Below are 22,664 nucleotides of genomic sequence, written 5' to 3'. Positions count from 1 at the left end.
TGCTGAAAAAGAAAGAGATCCCAGAGTGAGTTAAACCAAACCCACAAAATACAAAATGAGAAGATAAAGTACATGCTGCTAGAGAGTATGCCGCCTACTTCCTAAACAATAAACAGAAGATAGGTGCCAGGTGAAAAGCATAATCAGCAGAGAGATAAACCCTACCTAGTCTTCCACTGACTGGCATAAACAACGGAAGTATAACTGGACATCCAAATGAGAATATCACCATCAGGAAATACCAGCAGGGGGAAAGTATATAAAGTAGCACCCAAAAGGTGATTCGGCAGACAAATTAATAAATGAAAACACCTGTTAACCTAAAAAGACTAAAGCAAGGATAACAGATAATAAACACCCAGAGAAAAGCTTTGAACCCAAACGCATGATAGTTTATTTGATAGAATTTAGTAGACATTTGCTGCATGCCACAGAAGAAAAGATTTTTAATTTAGATTTGATATGTTTTGGCATAAATGTATAAAGTAATATAAAAGATTGACTTAAATTTTAAAGTTTGGGTGTTTTTTACAGGTTATATATTTTTTCTATAATTGACATGTTTATATGCAGTTCGGCAAACACAATTATCAAATACCCCGTATACTCTGGACTGAAGTCTAAGGGGTAATGATTCTCCTTGTGGAGAGTGACATACCGGCTCTTGCATGCCAGTGTAAGGAGGCTTATTAACTGTGCAATGCTCCTGTGGGAAGTTAAATATGCAAATTGTCTCTTCAGAGAGGAAAAGGACTAGAACTCTATAGTGTCACCTGTTGTAAACAGCAATCCTAGCGGTCATTATTGACCCTTTAACGAGTCTTGCAATATGACTTAAGATAAAAGGCTTAAAAGGCTTTTATCCTAAGTCATATTGCAAGACTCGTTAAAGGATTGATAGTGACTTGTAGGATCGCTGCTTCCAACAGATGGCTCTATAGAGTTCAAGTCCTCTTCCTCTCTGAAGAGACAATTTGCCTCGTATAGGCATTTTGTTTATTTTTCTTATAATATTCATATTACTTTGTTCAGATGAAATATTTGGAAAACGGAAATTTTGGTTACAATATTTAACAGGCTAATTTACAAATGTTTCACTATCCTCTGTTCCAATCTAGTTTCTGTTACATTAGAAGAATAGTGTAGTGTGCAGGGTTACTCTTGTCATAAATAAAACAGAAGCCTGGCAGAAACTTAATGGATCCATTAAAAGTCAATGGAATCCCTTGGGATTTATTAGGTTCTGTTTCACAGCGAATTTGTGAAAGTTGTCATGGCGCAATTAATGTGACAAAAGCTCAATGTGAACAGGACTAGAAGGCATGGATTATTTAAACAAAGTATATACTGTATACACTGTTATATACTCTACATATAATAATCATCAATTTAATGCTACATTACTGCAGCAGTAGGTTGAATTCACATCTGCAGTTTTTTTTGTTTCCGATGCAGATTTTTAAGCTGAAACATAGAGAAGTATGAGTCTCCCATTTAATTTACATTCCCACATCTGTTATACATGTCCCTGTACTGTCCGTTTTTTAGATAGACAGAATATGGTCCCATAGTTCATTGATCTGTAGACACATCAGGTTTAAGAACAGATCAGTGTGTCCAATCCATGAGACTCAGAGCATATTTTATTGTCATCTGTTTTGCAGGATAGACTCAGCAATTGGAGTCTATGAGGAGCTTTTAAAAATGGCTGAAAAACAGAGACATACTTTTCACTTTAGTTTTCCATCCATGTTTCATCTGTTTGAAAAATAACTACAACCCCTGGCAAAAAAGATGGAATCACCGGGCTTGGAGGATGTTCATTCAGCTGTTTAATGTTGTTGAAAAAAAGCAGATCACAGGCATGGCACACAACTAAAGTCATTTCAAATGGCAACTTTAGGGCTTTAAGAAACACTAAAAGAAATCAAGATTAAAAAATGTGGTACTCAGTAAGGGTAATTTTTTTCAAACAAAGCAGAGGGAAAAAATTGTGGAATCACACAATTCTGAGGAAAAAATTATGGAATCATAAAATACAAACACACAAAAGAACACTCCAATACATCACTACTATTTTGTTGCACCACATCTGGCTTTAATAACAGCTTGCAGTTTCTGAGGCATGGACTTAATGAGTGACAAACAGTACTGTTCATCAATCTGGCTCCAACTTTCTCGGATTGCTGTTGCCAGATCAGCTTTGCAGGTTGGAGCCTTGTCATGGACCATTTTCTTTAACTTCCACCAAAAGATTTTCAATTGGATTGAGATCCGGACTATTTGCAGGCCATGACATTGACCTTATGTGTCTTCTTTCAAGGAATGTTTTCACAGTTTTTGCTCTATGGCAGGATGCATTATCATCTTGAAAAATGATGTCATCATCCCCAAACATCCTTTCAATTGATGGGATAAGAAAACTGTCCAAAATGTCAATGTAAACTTGGGCGTTTATTGAAAATGTAATGACAGCCATCTCCCCAATGCCTTTACCTGACATGCAGCCCCATATCAGCAATGACTGTTAAAATTTGCATGTTCTCTTCATGCAGTCATCTTTATAAATCTCATTGGAACGGCACCAAACAAAAGTTCCAGCATCATTACCTTGCCCAATGCAGATTCGCAATTCATCATTGAATATGACTTTCATCCAGTCATCCACAGTCCAGGATTGCTTTTCCTTAGCCCATTGTAACCTTGTTTTTTTCTGTTTAGGTGTTAATGATGGCTTATGCTTAGCTTTTCTGTATGTAAATCTTATTTCCTTTCGGCGGTTTCTTACAGTTCGGTCACAGACATTTCCTTCCATTCATTTCTCATTTGTTTTGTTGTGCATTTCCTGTTTTGGAGACATTTTGCTTTAAGTTTCTGGTCTTGATGCTTTGATGTCTTCCTTTGTCTACCAGTATGTTTGCCTTTAGCAACCTTCCCATGTTGTTTGTATTTGGTCCAGATTTTAGACACGGCTGACTGTGAACAACCAACATCTTTTGCAACATTGCGTGATGATTTACCTTCTTTTAAGAGTTTGATAATCCTCTCTTTTGTTTCAATTGACATCTCTTGTGTTGGAGCCATGATTCATGTCAGTCCACTTGGTGCAACAGCTCTCCAATGTGTGATCACTCCTTTTTAGATGCAGACTAACGAGCAGATCTAATTTGATGCAGATGTTAGTTTTGGAAATGAAAATTTACAGGGTGATTCCATAATTTTTTCCTCAGAATTGAGTGATTCCATAATTTTTTCCCTCTGCTTGGTCTGAAAAAAAGTACCCTTACTGAGTACCACATTTTTTATCTTAATTTCTTTTAGTGTTTCTTAAAGCCCTAAAGTTGCCTTTTGAAATGACTTTAGTTTTGTGCCATGTCTGTGATCTGCTTTTTTTCAACAACATTAAACAACTGAATGAACATCCTCCGAGCCCGGTGATTCCATAATTTTTGCTAGGAGCTGTATTTAACTAAGTGGATTATTGGACATACTACTGGTGCCATCAGACAAGTCACATAGGAGTCTAAGCGGTAAGGAAACCCATTTCCACCCCCAAAGCAGAAAGGAGTTTCTATCACAGTCACATAAAAGGGTGCAATATGATTAGCTATTGGTTTGCAAGAAGCCCATATACTCCTCTTGCTGAAGGGTCAATTTCTGCCTGAGTCAATGAGTAAAAAAAGTAAAGATGGTCTACCTCCTTCAGGTTTTTTAAAATGGAGGAGAACAAAAACAAGATGTTACACAGATGCAGATGAATCCAGCCTCCAGATCAGAGCTTCATGTACAGTTGTTATATGGCTTGTTAGGGCAAAATAAAACTTTGCCCAGGGGGACTGGATATGTAAAAAATAGCATACTCAGTCATACTCATTCTTTTGTATCCAGAGCAGGAGTCAAAGATAGGAAGCATTCATGTAATCCTTCCACCCTCCTCCTAACTGCTGCAGTCTGTGATTGACTGCAGTGATCCTGCAGCTGGAAATGGTGACATCACCACTTCCACACAGTGGCCTGTGCTACATCCAGGTGGATGCCAATAGGGGAGTATGACTGAGTTTGTTATTTTTTACATATACCCTCCCCAGACAATGTTTTATTTTGCCTGGTGTCACGATTCCTTCTATCAGTGTCTGGGCGCAGTGAATGACAGTTCTGCTGTCAAATCTAGGACAGGGTAATGTTGTGCTGTCCATTTGGTGAATGACAGCTTAGTCATCCAATCGTATGCTAGATTGTGCTGAGCTGTCAGTGTCTTAATCTTAAGAGACAGTTTAGCCATCCAATCAGGACTAGGGTATGCTGGGGCTTCATCCATGAGTCTCCTGTTCAAAATAAATACCTGACTATTTAGTCAGCTCTCTGCCTTAAATTGCTGCCAATTGTAGCTTTGCTCATGGGGTGTGTGTTTGCTCTGTGCTCCTAGTATTGTATTATGACCTTTGCTGCTCGACCTTGGATTTGCCTTGACCATCTATTTGCCTAACCCTTTTTTGTGATCCTCTACCATCTTGGAATATTGACCTTGGACAGTTTCCTGACTACGACTTTGCCTCAACCCCTCTGTCTATGATGTACTCTCCTGGCTTTTGACCTCAGAACTCTTGGCTACCCAGCCTCACGGCTTGTCTGTAAGTAGTGACTATCCTTTTAAAAAGGTTGATCAAGATATCAAAAAATATGATATAGTACAGTAAAAATGTACTTAACTGTTTAAACTCCAAACTTTGTGGGAATTGGTGATTTTTTTTAACCATTGTCTGTTCCTAGGAAATTTTTGATATCTTAGACAACTCTGATAGGACCTTAGAGCTTTAAATAGTAATACAGTCAAATAATACTCTGTTTTGCTGTAGATCACATTGATAAAGTTTGTAATTTGCATAATTAATTCTTCTATAGAGAGATCAAATGGGTTGTTCCACAATTCAATATTAAATTCATTGCATAGATAATAATCTTTAATGATAGTTGTTTTTACAGAGTGTAAATGGCAAACATCTAGTAAAGTGTTATCACATTTATTTACATAGCGCCACCTTGTGTTCAAGGTGTATAGAAATGTGCATGACCACATTATGAGCTGGTGGACAGCTGCTAGTGACAATACACATAAATACACATCGCCTGGTCTTATTGCCAAAGTGAGCAATATCTTTATATCTTGAAGTATTTTTCTTTAACTGAAACTTCCAATACAGATATTTCTATTTCAAACTTTCAACTTGCAGAATGCTTTTTGAGAGCCCGTTACCGCTCAGCATAATCTAAAAGCAACAGATTTTTCAAGCTCTCCTGACATGTCTAAGTAAATAATTGCACTCTAATTATTACTCCTGGAAAAGTATGAATAAAAAATTGTTGCTACCATTTGGCTTTTCAAAAGTTGTGTCTACACAAAGTGACATGGCTATCACTGACTGAACAGTGTCAGTGTGATGGAGCATGCACCAATGACAATGAAAATGATCATGCCTGGCTATTATTTATTCACACATTTCCAGGAGGAACATCAGTGGAACAACATAATGCAAAGTTCTAAGAAAAGCTGCTTCAATATTTTCTTAAATGGATCATGCAACTGTGTAACATTTTAATTCTTACACAAATATGCAAAGAGACCAAAAAACTGTTTTCATTATACTCTATGGAATAAGTGTTTAAAGGATTTCCTTTCATACAGAATTCAAGGGAATACGAGGTGTATAATTTAGCACACAATGAAGCCCATATAAGTTTTACAATATTATAATAATAATAATGATACTCTCATCGACACTAAAGCATTACTAATCATACTGATAAATATTATTGACGGTCAACATTAGGTATCGTAAAACCATAAAACCATATCTACAAAATCCCACTCCCCGGAGTCTATTTAAAGGGGTTTTCTGAACATCATAAGATGGTTAAAAACAGAATTTGCTTGGAAAATGAGCAACTTTTTCTCAAGAATTATGAGATTTTTTTTAATTCTATTGTTTACTGCTTTTTGCAAATGTTACCAGCCACTAGATTTGGAACAAATCAATTCTCAGAACCCAGTCCAACAGCCAGATTAGTAATCTTTGGGTGTCAGATAGGAGACTTGTGAACGGCTACCTACCTCCCAGGCATCTGCAGCTCTTCTTTTGATTAGTCGGCCTGGCGCAACAATATCAATGTCCTGTTCTGTGTGCTAATTACCATTTACATCAATATCTGCTTCGTAACTCCTGTTCCCATCATGTTTTGACTTTGTTTAAAGAGAACCTGTCATCAGGGCTATACATATTAAACTAAAGGCATTGTCATAGTGGTGCTGTTATACTGATTTAAAGGGAATCTGTCACCAGAAAAAAACGCTATTAACTTGCAGATATGGGGTTAATCTTCAGGTTAATTGCATTACAAACTTGCCTGGTTAGCTGAAGGGAGAAAATTAACTTTATTCTCCCCGGCAGCATTCAGTTTCAGTCATAGGGGCGGAGCTGACAAATAGAGAGCGGTGACTGTAACTGCGCCTGTTACTGCGCCCCCGGCCCTAACACTGGCTCTACATTGGGGCAGATTGTCAGTCAGGGCTAAGGGTGGGTTTACAGCCATCACTCTGTATTCTGAGAGTGGTGACTGAACCCGCGCTGGCGAAACCCCAGTGACCAAAGCTGAATGTTGCCGGGGAGAATAAAGTTAATTTTCTCTCCACAGTGTTCGGCTAAGTGCAAGTGCTGGGTAGGTTAGTAAGGTTATTAATCTGCAGATTAACCCCATATCTGCAGGTTAATAGCGTTTTTGCCGTTAACAAGTTCCCTTTTATACATACATTCAGTGAAAAAATCCATAGCTTGGTTTTTATAAAATCATCTTTAGAAGTTTTGGTCTCAGTGCATCGGGGCAGGCCGGTGGTATGAGACTGTGGGTAGGGTCTTTGGCTCTTCAATGGCCCCTCCGATGCTTTTGCTGTCTATCTTCTTCCTTTTGTGGTAGCACATGCGCAGATTCAGATATTGGCTCAATGACGAGATTTCAATCTGCGCATGCGCTGCCACCTCAGAATTTTTCCTGAAGACAGTCAGAAGATCAATCTGCACATGCAAGGTTACCAGCGCCATGTATTGAAGTCCATCGAGAGATCAATCTATGCAAGCGCCATCCACAGCAAGAGAGGTCTTGGCAGAGCCAAAGACCCTACCCACAGTCCTGTCCCACAGGCCCGCTCTGATGCACAGAGAACAAAACTTGTAATGATGCTTTTATAAAAACCAAGCTATGTATTTTTTCACTGAAAGTATTTATTAAATCAATATACCAGTGCCATTATATCAATGCCTTAAGTTTAATGTGCATAACCCTGATGACAAGTTCTCTTTAAAGTATATGCCAGGAAAGATTTTGTGCATACATGTTAAAGTCCACAACTGATGCCTTAAATTGGTATCCATTAACCATAGACTACAATAGCATTTATTTACCAGATATGTAATAAGCTTTTTAATAGTTTTTCATATGAAATCAATTCTATCATAGTAAACATATTATTATAGCAAATCTAAAAAAATTATATAGTAAATTTGAACATAAAGCTTATATATTCAACATATAAATCTTATTCAAGACACCATGGGGTGAAACAATGTACTATGCTATCCCATACCTTTTTCGTACAACACACTGCAAGAATTTTTTTTTCTAAAAAATGTGATGTGTACAGGCCCTTAACTGGCTTGAGTTGTGGAACGTATTTATATGGGTGAGGATGAAAGTGTTTCTAGTATATATAGTAAATATAAACTTTAATGAGTTCCACATACTTTACAACAAACTGATTATGTGACTAAAGAAGAGTGATCTAAAGAATACTGGGCTATCATCAATCTGAGGCTGGCCTTTTTATTTTAAGAAAAGAGTGGAAAATCCCAGATTGGTGATTTTACTAAATATACGTTGACAAATGTGTTCATGATCACACGAGAAAGGGCTCCACTTTCTAGCAAAAGTTAGGCCAGAACTTCCAGGCTATGGGGTCTTGGCATTCAGAGCGGGATCCCACAACCTGCTTTCAGTGAAAGCACAAGAACTCGCACATTAAGATCAGATTTCACTCTTTGCACAACCTAGCACTGCCACATCATTATTAAGCGGTAACCTGACTGAACGGTAGCATCGTTAGAGCGGTAACCTTTCAATCACCACTTTGTAAGCAATGCAGCAGAGATGGGTTAGTGTGATAACTCATGAGATCTTGTGCTTCAATTTGAGAGCAGTTGTGGAAGGTTGTGGGATCACTCTGCATGCCGGTATCTCAAAAATCGAAAAGACTGGTCTTTTTGGAGGTCATTAGTGAGTATTTAGTATTTAGTCTATAACTTGTATTTACAAAAATCACCAGTCTAGGGCAGCCCACTCTTTTTTATTTAAAAAGGGCATTCACTCGACTGGTGATAGACACTCTAAGTAAGTACTGCTAAGTACTCTAAGCTCAGAATCAGCTTTCTGCTCAGGTGAATACCTCTGTAGTCTCAGATACACTGGATGTCTGAGCTAATCTGGTAAGAAGTGGCTGCCTTACAAACCCATGTAAAGGGCTATTAACTACTATTTCCATAACAATCTGATGAATAAAATGTTCAGATGGCACTTTACTGAGAAAGGGCAAGGAAGGATGGCAGCACTCACTCAATTGTATTAATCTTCTATGTCTGCATTGCGAAAAATAAATTCTTCTCCGCATGATATGTAATTTGAAATACCCTATAGGCCAACTTACCATCAGTTTCCTGTTGTAGTTATCCTAATTTTTGGGTGACTGAGCAGATTTACTTTAATATCAGCAGTTAATAAAATAAGAAATGTAAAGGGATACTTTGTCAGGATAAGTGTGTTATACCATGGATAAACTGAGACTATTCTGACCCCCTTAGAGCAGGGTCTTGCATGCTCTGAGATGTGAAAGTTGTTAGTGAAGTAAAAATGAAAAATTTATGTTTTCAAGTAATGTTCACTGTGGATGATAAGTGAGTTAAAGGTGTTGTTAGCCAGAACAGTACGGCTGGCCATATACATTAGATGGCTGATGGCCGAACAATGCTTTGGCCAAATGATGGGCCATTTCAGTCATCTCTGTCAACTCTCCCATACACAGGAGCGCTGGTTTAGCTGAGCTCTTCTGTGTTCGCTATTGGAATGCTGACACGTTGACTGGCAGACTATTACTGAGAGAACAATGAGATCAGCAGTCTAAAATCGAACATACATGATCGACATCTCACCTACCATCAGTTGGCATACAAGGTGGACTGAGGCCTTACCCATTGATGTTGGAGGATTTGGCCGACATTAGTCTAATGTGTATGGGGGCTTTAAACTGCCTAAGTGTTCCGCCAGTTTTTATCACAATGGTGTAAGTAGCTTAATACCAGTGAGGTACGCACATTTTATGTGCAAATGTTAGTCTTCCAATAACCCAATAGTAGAATCAGATTAAAGAAGCACTCCCAAACTACAGTTTTTTCGTAAATGTATGTATATCTGCATGTATTAATATACACATCTACCAATGCTTTCTCCAGCGCTCAGCATCGTTCTTCTTCTCTTCTCGGTGACATCACAGCTTTGCAGACTATGTGGGTCACACTGCGCTCTGCAGGGACTTTTACAATGTAAGTCTATGGCGCATTACAACAAGGCTCCATAACGTTTCATTGTAAAAGAGACTTCCGGCTCACCATTAAGCATAGAGTGTGTCAGCTTGTCTGAAGTGCGTTGACGTCACTGAGAAGAGAAGAACGGCGCTGAACACAGGAGAAAGCGTCACTAGGTGAGTATATTAATACACTCACACTATTACATGCACATATACAGACATTTAATAAAAAATATAAATGGCAGTACTTCTTTAACTAGATGTTTTATACCTCAATGAACACTTAAAATATGTTGAATACATTTTGCTCTGATGTCTAATAAAAATAGTCATTTCAGCCCTAAGAATAAGATAAACCAAAATGTATTTTTTTACCCTCAACAAAATGAAGAATTCTTTTTGCACACACCATACTCTATGTAAAGCTGAAAAAAATAGATCTGAAAGCTACTGTACTTTTACAAGATGGATTCTAGCACATAACCAGTTAGCATGTTTAATCCTTCACTTTATTTCAAATCATTACGCTTTTCACTTGTACAAGTTCTAGTGGATGAAAGGAAAACAGAAAATGAGACTAAAACCTCCCAAAGGGTAACACTGTTCAATATATTTGAAATAATGTTGTGATTTAGTTTGGTGGATGACTTAGCTTAGTACTCGCACGGGTCCTCATGTAAACCCATTAAATTACATTGCAATCAGCCTCTTGCAGCCTGAAATGGCTGATAATGTAAAATAATACTTAGAACTCGGTGAAAGTACAATTATAAATCCTCAATTTTCTTGATCTCAAAGGGAAATAGTCAACAACCTTTTTTTTTTTTACAGTGGATCGATCAACAAGATTTTTCGATTGATTGCTATTGTTTCCAGTAATAACCAGAATTGTGAACATAATGAACATAAATAAGCTCACATTGAGATCAGAACTCATCAAAATAGTGGTCTGTGTGAACATACACATATACAAATCCTTATGTACATATGGCATGTTGATATAGGTTACTGTATGGATTTAAACCCAATTTATACCCAATCTGGGCAACTCGCCTCTATTAGTAATATTAGGACATATGTCATATGAACCAGAGAAGAAAACAACTCCTAAAAGCAACTCCTGACTCAGTGCAAAAATTGAATTATGTAGTTACATATTTATTCGGTGAGCATCATGTAATATAACATTTCCTCTTTGTGGCCACTCCAAGTACAATGGAAAATTAAAAAAACAGACCTGCAGTGATCTCATGACCTTTAAAGAATCTGCATTTTAAAGGTCCCCCTCTACACTACATTATTATCGGCTAAAGATACAAATTTCATTGGGACAGTCTTATTATTTAATGTATAAGGGGGTGTTCTGGCTCTACTCTAACAGCAGATTTGGAGACAAAGAAGTATTGGTCATGTTGGATTTCAAAATGCCTGATCTTTTCAACATGCCTGGAGGAAAATGTCTGCTTCTCGGGGTGAATTAAAACGACTTATTCCCTTTACCCCACTGAGAATGTATGTTCACTTAGTTGAGTTGAAAGTGCATGTGTATAAGTCAAATTGCCTAGACCTTGGACAGACAAATGCTCAACTGATAGCTATCTAAGCTGTATGGCCTGCTTAGATAGGATAACCTTTTTAAGGCAGGGTTTCAATATATCCGTGGTCACTGGCCTGGTATTTTACACCTGAGCCAAACACATCTGATCAGAACATTTTTGAATTGGATACTGGAACATCCCAGCACTAATAAGTTAGATGCCGTCATACGATCCCGTAAAAAAGTATGGGATCAGTTTTGGCATTTTGTCATCTCTGGCTTTCATTTGCTAGTACAGAAGGAAAATACCATACACTGTTGGATGTGGCAATGAAGCCTAAAGGGGCATTATTAAAAAACACTAGTTTCACAATTTTCTAGCCATGTAAACAGGATGGCGATCACTTGAATGAGCTCATTCTTTGGTTACAATGATCGTTTATGCAGAATAGTGCTGTGTAAACAGAACTTGTACTCACGAGAATAATGGTAGCCAACACGCACTGACGAATCTAGTATAGATTGTTCAGTGTGCATCATTTACTTTGGTCTGCCTGTGTAAACAGGCATTCAAAGACTGCCGATCTGCAAAAGTTTCCAGATCGATGCTTATACGGTGCCACTGGTTGGTCCTTGTAAACGTATCCTAATACTAAAATGCTTCACCTCAATAAACGATAGATGGGATAAGCATACATGTTAGGCATAACATGGAAACCTAATGAGCTACAAACTTTGTACATCATTGACAGGTAGTGTAGCGAAATCTGGTGAAACACTCTGCTATCAGTAGAAGCCTTGGTGATACGGGAGGCATTGCCACCTCCTATTGCCTATTTCCATTTAACAACTTAGTCAATGTATATAGGCCATACCTACAAGCTGAAATTAAAATTTAGTTAAAAGCCCCAAATGGTTAGCTTTAGTAATGATTCAAGATAATGTTCTGACACCTGACGACTCCCAAAGGTCTCTCCTAAGTAATGAGAAAGAGGTTGCCTGGCTGAGACAGAATACTTTAAGATGATAAGAAACCAGTCAGTAGATTGATAGTTCTGCCATATTGTAGTCAACATGCTTAATATATTGTAAAACCCATCATCCACTAACCACCAGATGGAAAGTCCACTTTTATCATTAACTCAGATGTGATTGTGTATTATTCTCCAAAACGAGCTGTGTTGATTTATTAACTCTGGAAAGACCAGTGTTTGAAAAACTGAAGTGATGAATGGGACAGCTACTGGTTCCACTGAGTAATATGTGTCTTAAGATTTCTGGAGGCTTCCCTGCCAGACGCCATGAAGCTTGGCTTTTGTTCCTCATCTTTGTACATTTTGCACATTAAACTTTTGACTTCTCTTTGTAAATGGCAAGCAGGTGACATCACATGGCAACATCGCCCAGAGAGAAGGAATCATCACTGATAGCTGTATCCATTGGAAGAAATATTTTTTATGAAAAAAAGGAAACTATTGTAACTGCAATGAATTTTAGGCAGATAATAGAGACAACAAAAAGTAAAAAATCCGATCATTGACATGTTTAGGCAGAAAATACCATCTGTTTGGGTAAACATCACTACTTGCAAGTGACTTCTGACTGAGAGAACACACATACATGTATATATATATATATATATATATTTATATATATATATATATATATCTACATCCTCGTTTCATGGACATACTGACTATCCATTGACACAGAATGTGATTATATTGTGCCGGTGCCATATTTCATATATTTTTGTTTCACAGTAACCTCTCTCTTTCTCTCTCTATGTGTATATGTATACATTTATATATATATATATATATATATATATATATATATACACATTCTGCAGCTACATACACTTGCAATATGTACATATATATATATATATATATATATATATATAGCCAGTGGCATATGTTATATATATGTTGGATATATAACGGTCATCTCTCTCTCTCTATATATATATTAGTATTATCCAAGATACCATATCAGAATATAAGCTGTGTAGGTCACCATTAGGCATGTTGCTTGCATGCCACCCTAAAATTGCAGTAAATCCTATGAAAAATAGAAAACTTGTCTCACAAGACATATTATATACCGAGCCACAAAATGCTAGCACAATGAATAATAGGTTTAAATGATAATATATACATTTCCAGGACTTGATTAAATAACACAGACTAACTATTAAAATAGTAAATATTCATAATATGACGCTGATTTTACAATCAATTGTAGTAAATGGAAACTTGAGGTCTATAGTTGAGAAGACTAAGAGCATACACACAGCGCTGGTCCAAGCAAAGATGAATGTCACTATGTGTTATGCTCAACTGATGGCACATCTGCAGCTACTATTGCTCTTTAGACGGAATGAACAATTTATATACATATGTGATTTAGAAGAAGAGGTCAAAATTTAGTGCAAGGAATACGAAGCTCCATTAATGTGTCTTCTGTACTGCAAGGTAAACCTGGAAAGCGTGGGTCTTATGATAATGACAATGAATGGTCAATAAAGCATATGTCTGCTAGCATAGCCCCAGTCTCTCACTTTCATTGTCTCTCTGCTATAACAACTGCTTTTCCACAATGAAGGAACACTTAATTGAGTTACATTAATGCTACCTGATTCTTTTGTATCATTGTGCCTTAGTTGTTGTTATTAAATCCCCTGTGTTCTAGAAACTCTGAGCTGAAGGAAGCTTACTTAACCTACATTAAATCTTGATAATGTAATAATGAGTCTTTTAAAGGGATAATAATTTTAATTCCCCTATCTGCAGCTATAAAGATTGTATACAGCTAATCCAGTTTGCCCTTTCAATTAAATTTGTTCAGCTTGTTCTATTTAGTCAGCACCTGAATGGGCCATTAAAATTCTTGGTCTGTAAGACTTGTATGCTGTTCACTGTTGTTTTTAAATTCCATTAAATCCAAATAGTCTTTATCGCCCCATGACCACTGTGACTTCAATCAGCCAATTTAATTACCTTACAAAATTGTCAGTAGGAAAAAGCAAAGAAAAACAGGAAGGGATGTGACGTTATCAAATTGAAATCTTTCTCTCCAGTGTTTAATCTGGACCAGTCAATAAAAATGCTCCTCAACACTTCCCTTCAAGGGGTATTCAACCTCACGTTCTTTCCAAGGTTTTTTCCTGTGCTTGAAAGTTCTTGAGATGATGATGAGCATGAACTGTCCTTTGGTTCATTATCAGAGATGTCCAGGTTAAAATAACCTTAATGCAATGATGGACATCTGCTTTAATACTAGAGTGAAGCAATTGAATTCCATGTATGATTGAGAATTTTGAATAGATAGATAGATAGATAGATAGATAGATAGATAGATAGATAGATAGATAGATAGAATGATAGATACTAAATGAAATACATGGTTTTCTGGAGGACATAAATATAAAAAATGCCAAAAATTAATTGCATGTGCTAAAAATTATAATAATCTAAAAAATGTAATAAACTGTGTAGTATTCCTGAATATTCTGTCAGTACCATGGTGGGTTTAATGCTGAAGGAGTACACAATTGGCCACAGAACAATGAATAAAAGCCGGCATTCAGAACATGTCGTGCCGCATTACCCGCAATAACTATCAGTCAGGAACATTATTGTTCATGAATTACATATAAAGGCAGTCAAAGAAGATATGTTAGTGGTCTTTGCATAGCTATATTATTAACCATTAGAGGAAATTACAGCAACAAATCAGGTCTGTAGCAACTGCAGAATTTATTGTTTCACATTTATGATATAAACAAGTTGGGTCTTGTTTCAGCTTTCATTGACTTCTTTATATGTCCTTCTTTGAAACGAGCCAGTTAGACAATCTGTATATTAACCAAAATATAACTTATTCCAGGTGGAAGTAATCTCTCTAGATAGAGTGACTGAGAGGCAGGTAGACAAGGATAGATAGATAGATAGATAGATAGATAGATAGATAGATAGATAATTTATGGATAGATAGATATGGGATAAGATAGACAGATAGAATAAATAGACTTTTTCATGTGCTACATTATTAACTAAGGTTAAGAATTGTATCAGTTACATTTAACTGGTAAATATTATCCCAACAGAGGTATTATTGTGATGGGTTGATTGGTGAAAAATAAAATACTAAGAGCTATATCTCATGGCAGTAATACTCCTGCCTTATGAGAATAACATTTTATGATTTTCTTGGCTCGCATGCACGGCTGACACCACGTTACAAACAGACTGGCACCGGCGAAGTACTGAATCTGTGACTAATAGCATATGGGAAAAATAAAGCATCTGTAAAGGATTAACTTGTTAGGTAGCACTGAATTCTGCATTTCAACGTTCTGCCTCTTATGTTATTGAAAAAGATAAGTATATATGTTTAGTGAATACAGTCAGCATTATTACAACATTAAATCCTTTTTTTTTTTCAAAAGTGATATGCTATATTGAGAATGTTGAATTCCCAAAATGCTTTCATTATAGTGCAGGAGGCTTTCAGAGCAAACTTTAACACATTGATGTGATTGTGTCTTTCGTAGTGATTGTGATTAGTGCGCATTTGTAAATAGATATCATACGTGCGTGTCTTTTATATATATATATATATATATATATATATATATATATATATATATATATATAAAACATGCATGAATAATGTGTTTATAAGTTTTTAGAATTTCTAAATATCTAAAATGTGTCTTCTCTGCCAATCAATCTGTCTATCTATCTATGTATCTATCTATCCGTCTATCTATTCATCCATCCAACCATCCTATGATGACAGTAGATCACAGCCTTCACATTAGAAGCCGGTAGCAGGTCGTCCTGTTGTGTGCATTTACCCAAGCCATGGTAGGAGAGTACAGTATCTTGCACAGAAGCTGCTGAAAGCCGAGCAATTGTTTAAGGACTCGCCTGTTGCCATAGTGCTGCAGGCTGAGGCAGAAAATCAGCGGCTAGTTGTCCTTTGAAGACTCTCTTCAGACAACTCTTGACCTCAGCCAGGCTGAAGGGAGCACAGGACTGCGAATTACTATTGTTATTAATATTGTTAAATGTTCTGTAAAAAGAAAAGGAGGAATGCATTGAATTATCTTTTGTTCTGCGAAAAGGGCACTGATGTGGGAAAACATGGTACCAGGATGCCTGAGTCACATCCGCAAACCATCTGTCATGGTCAAGATACATGGCAGTGTCGAAGGGAAATCTCCTCTAAGCAGTTCTATCAGAGAATAAATGTTCCCTGGTGTGATGCTAGGCAAGGTTCACATGACAACCACTTGCATCCATCCTCCATTCAGCATTTCACTCCCCGGCCATCCCTGCACATTATAGGTGTGACAATACATCCTAATGTCTTATTGTCATCATGACTTCCTATTTTACTGATACTTGTGGTTCTTGACAGTATGTTGTATGTGATTTATGGAGAACAAGGGATTTCTCCATAATTCCTAGTAGGTAGAAGTGCACCTTTGGGTGTTGAGGAGTTGAGAAGAGACTGTACTCTAGCATGTGATTGATTTAATGCCTGAGTGGCATTATGTGAATTGTATTGCATGTCATTGTATCATCATTACCCATGCTGAAGCATGGCTCCTATTGTAATATACAGGTTCTGTTCAAGCAGGTGATATATGAACGTGCGTGTCCGCTTCCAAAGAAACAAGCATTCCTAGAGATGGTTGCTATTAGTAACGTGCCTCAAGCATCACCTTAGAACCAGATGGTGGCAGGAACAAGTCACATTTTGTAACCAGGAGAATGAATTTGGATGTATCAAGCTGATGAAGCTTTTTATTTGTCAGCTGCTTATATCAATAATTGCCATGGTAATAAATGTCTACCTCCCTCTTCAAACTCAGAGACTTAAAGCACTAAGTGAAGTCCTGCTTTCACATATATTAATGAATGGGCTGTGTCGGTGTCTTCACTAGTCATGTCTAGCCTGATCTGCAGGCACTTTAACCACTTGGAGAAAGTTTAGCATCTCTTCTGTGTGTGATCTGTCTGAAGACCATAGATACATCTACAACAACTATTGATAGGACTTTACTACCCATTATTGAAAACAATCCTGGAAATATCCCAGACTAGCATTTACTTTTTTTTTTGCTTCTGCCCACATGTCTCGATCAGTGAAAGAGTAACTTACTCTCAGAGCTATAAAGGCATTCATTGGCTTGTTGAAGGAACCTGCTCCCAATAAACATCTCATATGAAGAGTTAGGGGCTTACGGGGGCTATAGAAATAATCTTTGATGTATTTACGAGACTGTTGACTAAATTTTTCCCTTTACTACACACTTCCCACATGACTGGATGACTAACATATAACAATACACACCGATTAGAGCTTCCTAAATGAATCCAGCTTAAGCTACAATGACACATTCCCATTCTATCCCTCATTATCACAGAGCTGTCAGTGTCCCATTCATTGGACTGCAGTGACAATAATCCATTTCTGCAGACACCAGAGATAGATTAGTGTGTTTTCATTGTGAACGCGAAAGACCTGGCTGCAATAATCCCACCTAGCAGACATCTGGGTATTGTTTTCACTGAGCTTACTACATCCAATACATAGCAAAGTAAAAGGCAATCTTACCAAACCGTAGAACATGTGTGGTCCCTTGAGTATACCCAATCCAAAGCAAGCAGGCGATGAATCTTAGGGTGCACCTGAAGAATGAATGAGTTAGAAGAGGGCATGTAATCTTCATGGTTCCACTGTATATCCGCACGGTTCCTTCCCACTATAGAGTGTCAGGTTCCCCGGTAGGGTAAGAAGAATGAGAGGACATAGACTGATGGCCCTCAGACACGATCACGGCATGGTCACAGAGACAACATGAGCGAGGAGGATCCGCTTCCCAAACCCATTAGCAATCCCTGCATGTTCTTCATTCACTGCACCAAGGAGCAACCTTCAACTGCAAGGAATGGTGGGACATCCATGTTAGAGGGGGGAGAATCCTTGAGAAATCCAAACGCATATGTACATCCCGGTGAGCCTGGAAGGGATGAAGGGGGAGGGAAGGCAATCAATAGATAATCCAGCTCGGAAAAATCGCTGAGCTATAGTAGCATAGGGGAAGTCTGTGTGCTGGTAAAAGGGGTCTGCTGCTTTCCCTTTCTGCTGCACTGCTGCACAGCTCCTGACGTGCAGCCAAGATTAAGTGAGAGAAATTGAGATAGCTCCTCTCTTTTTAAAGCTGCCAGCCAGACAGCCTTTCCCAATTTGTATTAAGCAACTGATCTGATATCCCCGTGCTGAAATGCTGCTTGCCTTTATTCATGGGCAGAGTGCATTGCTTTCTCAGCTAGACTCCTAGCAGTAGAGACTATCTTTGTGCCATCACACAGATAGCTCTAGCTGCCTACAGTATGCCACTTCTGCTGGATATTAGCAAGTTTCACTCCTGATTGTAGTGTTAGGTGTACCGTTTATCATAAGAATGGGAAAAGCATCCCCCGGTTGGCTGTCTTCCTAGCTGAGCCATTTAACTCCTTGTCAGATGGATGCCACTGCTGGCATTGAAAGAGGCGTGGGTGAATGCTCTCGCACTGAATAGGTTAATCCCAGTAAATGCTTCTTATTGCACTGTGTTTAAAACCACTGATAAATGCAGTGATATATATATATATATTCCATCAGAGAGCTAAACTTTGACGCTAAATGCAATTGCATGCTATCATCTAGAAGAAACAAACGCATTTTACACCTACACATTGCATCCTTTTAGCTGACATCTGATTTTACGTTTAAACCAGCAAATCGTTTAAGAAAAGTAGCTGCCACATTTAGTGTAAATCGATAGATTAACCCTTTTCCTGCCACGTCGCTTTTCACGCTTCGGACATACACAGAAAATACCCTGAATTACTAAACAAAATAAACTTATTATCTATCCCTAGCCCACTAATTTCTGAAACAAACACTTGGCACATTTGGAAGATAATAATAATAATATAAGAATATATTTTTACATTTCAGATTGTACATGCACCTACAATATCAGACATAATAAAGTAAAAATCTATAAGGAATTTGAGAAGATTTAAAAGGGAAAAGTGCTTATTTTATACAATGGTCAAGCAATCTGTTGTAAAATATAGGCTGGTTCATACACATAGAGCTGCATGACCTATTCAGCAGCCACTATGTGTGTATGCACAGATATGAAGTTCATTAGGGTACAAGAAGTGTGGAGGATACTGTTGGATGGAGGTTATGAGAAACAGTATGGAAAAGGTTGTGGATGGAGTAGAGTCAGATTAGTAAGAGATATATTTTTTAGGGCATACTTAAAATTATGAACCTTAGGAATTAATATGATTTTCTGGGATATTACATTTTAGAGAATTGATGCAGCATGAGAAAAGTCTTGGAGACATTAGTGAGAGCTCTAAATTAGGTACAATGTTAGTCTTAGATAGTCGGCAAAACATATAGCACGTGTAGTATGGTGACCAGAAATAAGGGAGGAGATATAGGGAGATGCAGGACTGTGAAGAGTGTTCTGGGTAAAAGTAAATAGTTTTAAATGTTATTCTAAAGGGAATGGCAAGAAAAACAGTGACTGGCAGTCAGGGCCACATAACATTTTGCATAAAATTGTAACATTTTTAAGAAAATGCATTAAATATTTATGTTTGTGGCTAAAATGGTGACCCTAGAGGATCTCAGATGGACAAAACCTCTAACAGTAAAAGTATATGATGTACAGCGATATTACATGTCACTTATATCATATTATATTAGGACTTAATCTGTTGGCTCCCCTCTTCCGGGAGGGGAGCACAGTCTTTGGCTCCCAGTGCCTTGCTCGGGTGAGAACTTGGGCAGGTGCTGGGGGAAAGATTGGGTCGCCTCTGGCTTCAGCTGGAGGTGGCTATTTGTCCCTGTTCCTCGCTGTGGCCTTCTGGCTCGCAGGGACGGGGAATGGTTTAGGGGACCCTTCTCCTTTTGGAGAGGGTTTCAGAATGACCAGCATCCTAGTGCACTTTTTTTGTGGCACTTGTCACTTTTTTAAGCGCACTCGGTTATAGACACGAATTCGGGCTTTCAAAAAACAAAACAAAAACGTCACTTATATCTATATCTACATGTACTGATCTTATAGAGAACCTGTCACCATGATAATGCAGTCCAGTCTGCAGGCATCATGTTATAGAGCAAGGGGAGAAGTGCAGATTGATATATAGTTTATGAGATTTCATCATGTAAAGCTTTGCTTTTTCTGGGATTTTTGGTCCAGTGGGAGGTCCTATCAGGGACTGACAGTTATCTCTGCATGCACAGTTATGCAAGGATGCAAGGAAGACTGTCAGTCACTGATAGCCCCGCCCACTGGACCCAAAATCCTAAACGAGCAGAGGAATAAATGAAACTCAGGTTATACTGAATCTTTTCTTACAAAACTATATATCAATCTGCTCAGCTCTCTCTGCTCTATAACATGGTGCCTGCATACTGGACTCAGTAATCAGTGTATATATATTTCCTGATTGGTAAGGGCAATAAGTTCCTATATCCTATATTTAGATTGTGAGCGCCAATGGGACAGTGAGGATAATGTATATAAGTGCTGTGGAATATGATGGTGCGATATAAATAAAATAAATAAAACATACCCACCTCCTTGTAATCGCTAGAAGGCAGAAAAGGGGGAGATGACAGCAACAGGCTGCTGATTCTTGCTGGTGTCCCTTTTCAGCTTCCTCCTCCCTATTGAGAGACAAAAACAGAAATTAAAACTTCTCTTGATGCTCTCAGGTTTCCTACCAATCAGCAGCACCCAGCATGAAAAATTATCACGATTATAGCAACATAACCTGCCACTAAAATTGAAAAGCTTATCTCATTCACCCCTGGTTATATAACGCCACATTAAAGGAAAGCTGTCAGCCAGAATAAGACACTGGATGCATTATTGCATTTGTGTATGTTTTACTCAGAAACGCTGCGGTGTTTCAGAGAAAACATTCTTTTAATTGTCGCCGGTCTTGATGACGGTGCATATTAGGAGTCAGACACTCCTGATTTATTAAGATATGCCCACCTCTTAATGAATTAGTAGCATCTGATAAGTGGCATGCGGCTCCATGTGCCTCACCAAAAATCCTACTCCAGTCCCCATCTGGAATAAGATTTCTGTCGTAAATAACGCCACAGCTTGTCATGAATTATACATGCTGTGGCATCACACCTCTGCAACTACCCAGTCCCACACTATCTCCACCTATTTTGGCAGAGCTCAAAGAAACTAGCGTGAAAATGCCAAGTCATACTTCTTTTGCGCAAACACTATTTTGAAATTTTGTGCATTTTCAAAGCAATTTATGCCAGGATTCTGGCGACACTGCTTTAATAAATCAGACCCCAAGTGGGTGTATATAAAGATACACCTGTCAGTCTAGGAGAGTGGGGCGGGAAGAAGGCGCAGAGGACCAGCCTTGGACTAGTCATCTGAGATGCATAGTCTCTAGCTGCCTTATGTACAGTTCTCTCTGAAACACCTTAGCGTTTCAGAGTTGGTAATGCATAATTGCTATCATGCAACAAGTGTCTGATTCATGGGGCCCGGGGCCAGTGGCTTGTGTTTTAAAAGTACCATCAAAAGAACAAACTGATCTCAAAACCCATTAATATATTGTACCTATATTTAATATACTGTATCTCCTCAAACATCTCATTGAATCTGTATGCTGTATTAAAGGGTAACACAGGACAACTCCTCAACTAGTACTTGCCAATCTCTGATTACTGTTATTGCAGGTGTAGACGGCCATATTATCATTCCGAGTGCGATCCGACAAAATATTTCATCGCACCCGGACCAATGTTAATTTATGGGGCTGCGAACATGTTAGATTTTTTCCTCAGAAATAGTCTGTCCAATAAAAAAATTGCTGCATGTCCAAGTTTGATCCAAAATTCGGATCGCACTAGGTCTTGCAATTCAATGAGTGCATGGAAATCATCATACTGCATTCGGATGGCATCTGAGTGCAGTCCGATTTCCACACACTGACATAAAGGAGAAGATGGAGAAATCTTGTTCTCCATCTTCTCCTCACAGTGAGAGAATCAGTCACATTATGCTGACATTCTAATCTAACTCTGATCAGAGTTTGATCAGTGTCAATTGCATGATTATTTTGCATAAGAGAATCTATGGCTGTCTGCACAAGCCCTTATACAAAATCATCAGTCCATTAATAAAACTGGTCCTAAAATCAGTAGAAAACAAAAATAACTAATACATAGGGCAACGCCTAAACCCACAATTCCTTATGTACCTTAAGTTCACACATAAATATATAAAGTGACACTATCTAAAATTTAACTTATTACTTTTTAACAGCTAGTCATCAAGTAACTAATTCATGAGACAACTCCCAAACTGACTACTCCTTATCAGCATAAATTATAAGCTTATATGCACAAAACCCCCAAAATATCTAAATTGAA

The 22,664-nt window shown here is 38.0% G+C and overlaps 1 protein-coding gene across 4 annotated transcripts in view; it reads right to left on the bottom strand.

Moving 5' to 3' along the window:
- The window catches only part of GRIK2 (glutamate ionotropic receptor kainate type subunit 2), a 1,245,293-nt gene extending 1,226,631 nt beyond the window's left edge, over positions 1–18,662 (bottom strand). The window contains exon 1 of one of the 4 annotated variants that reach the window (XM_073675766.1): positions 17,796–18,662. In XM_073675766.1, the coding sequence (XP_073531867.1) occupies positions 17,796–17,910 (115 nt within the window). In that variant the 5' untranslated portion in view covers positions 17,911–18,662. The remainder of the gene's footprint in view (positions 1–17,795) is intronic. The other 3 variants (XM_073675764.1, XM_073675765.1, XM_073675763.1) reach the window with 3 other exon arrangements.
- Positions 18,663–22,664: the final 4,002 nt, after the last annotated feature.

Source organism: Phyllobates terribilis, unplaced genomic scaffold (assembly GCF_046119375.1).
Source record: "Phyllobates terribilis strain yellow unplaced genomic scaffold, ASM4611937v1 Scaffold_3__8_contigs__length_932513732, whole genome shotgun sequence".
Classification (NCBI taxonomy): Eukaryota; Metazoa; Chordata; class Amphibia; order Anura; family Dendrobatidae; genus Phyllobates; species Phyllobates terribilis.
Note: the sequence above shows the minus strand (reverse complement) of the source record. Positions and strands in the feature narration are given on the sequence as shown.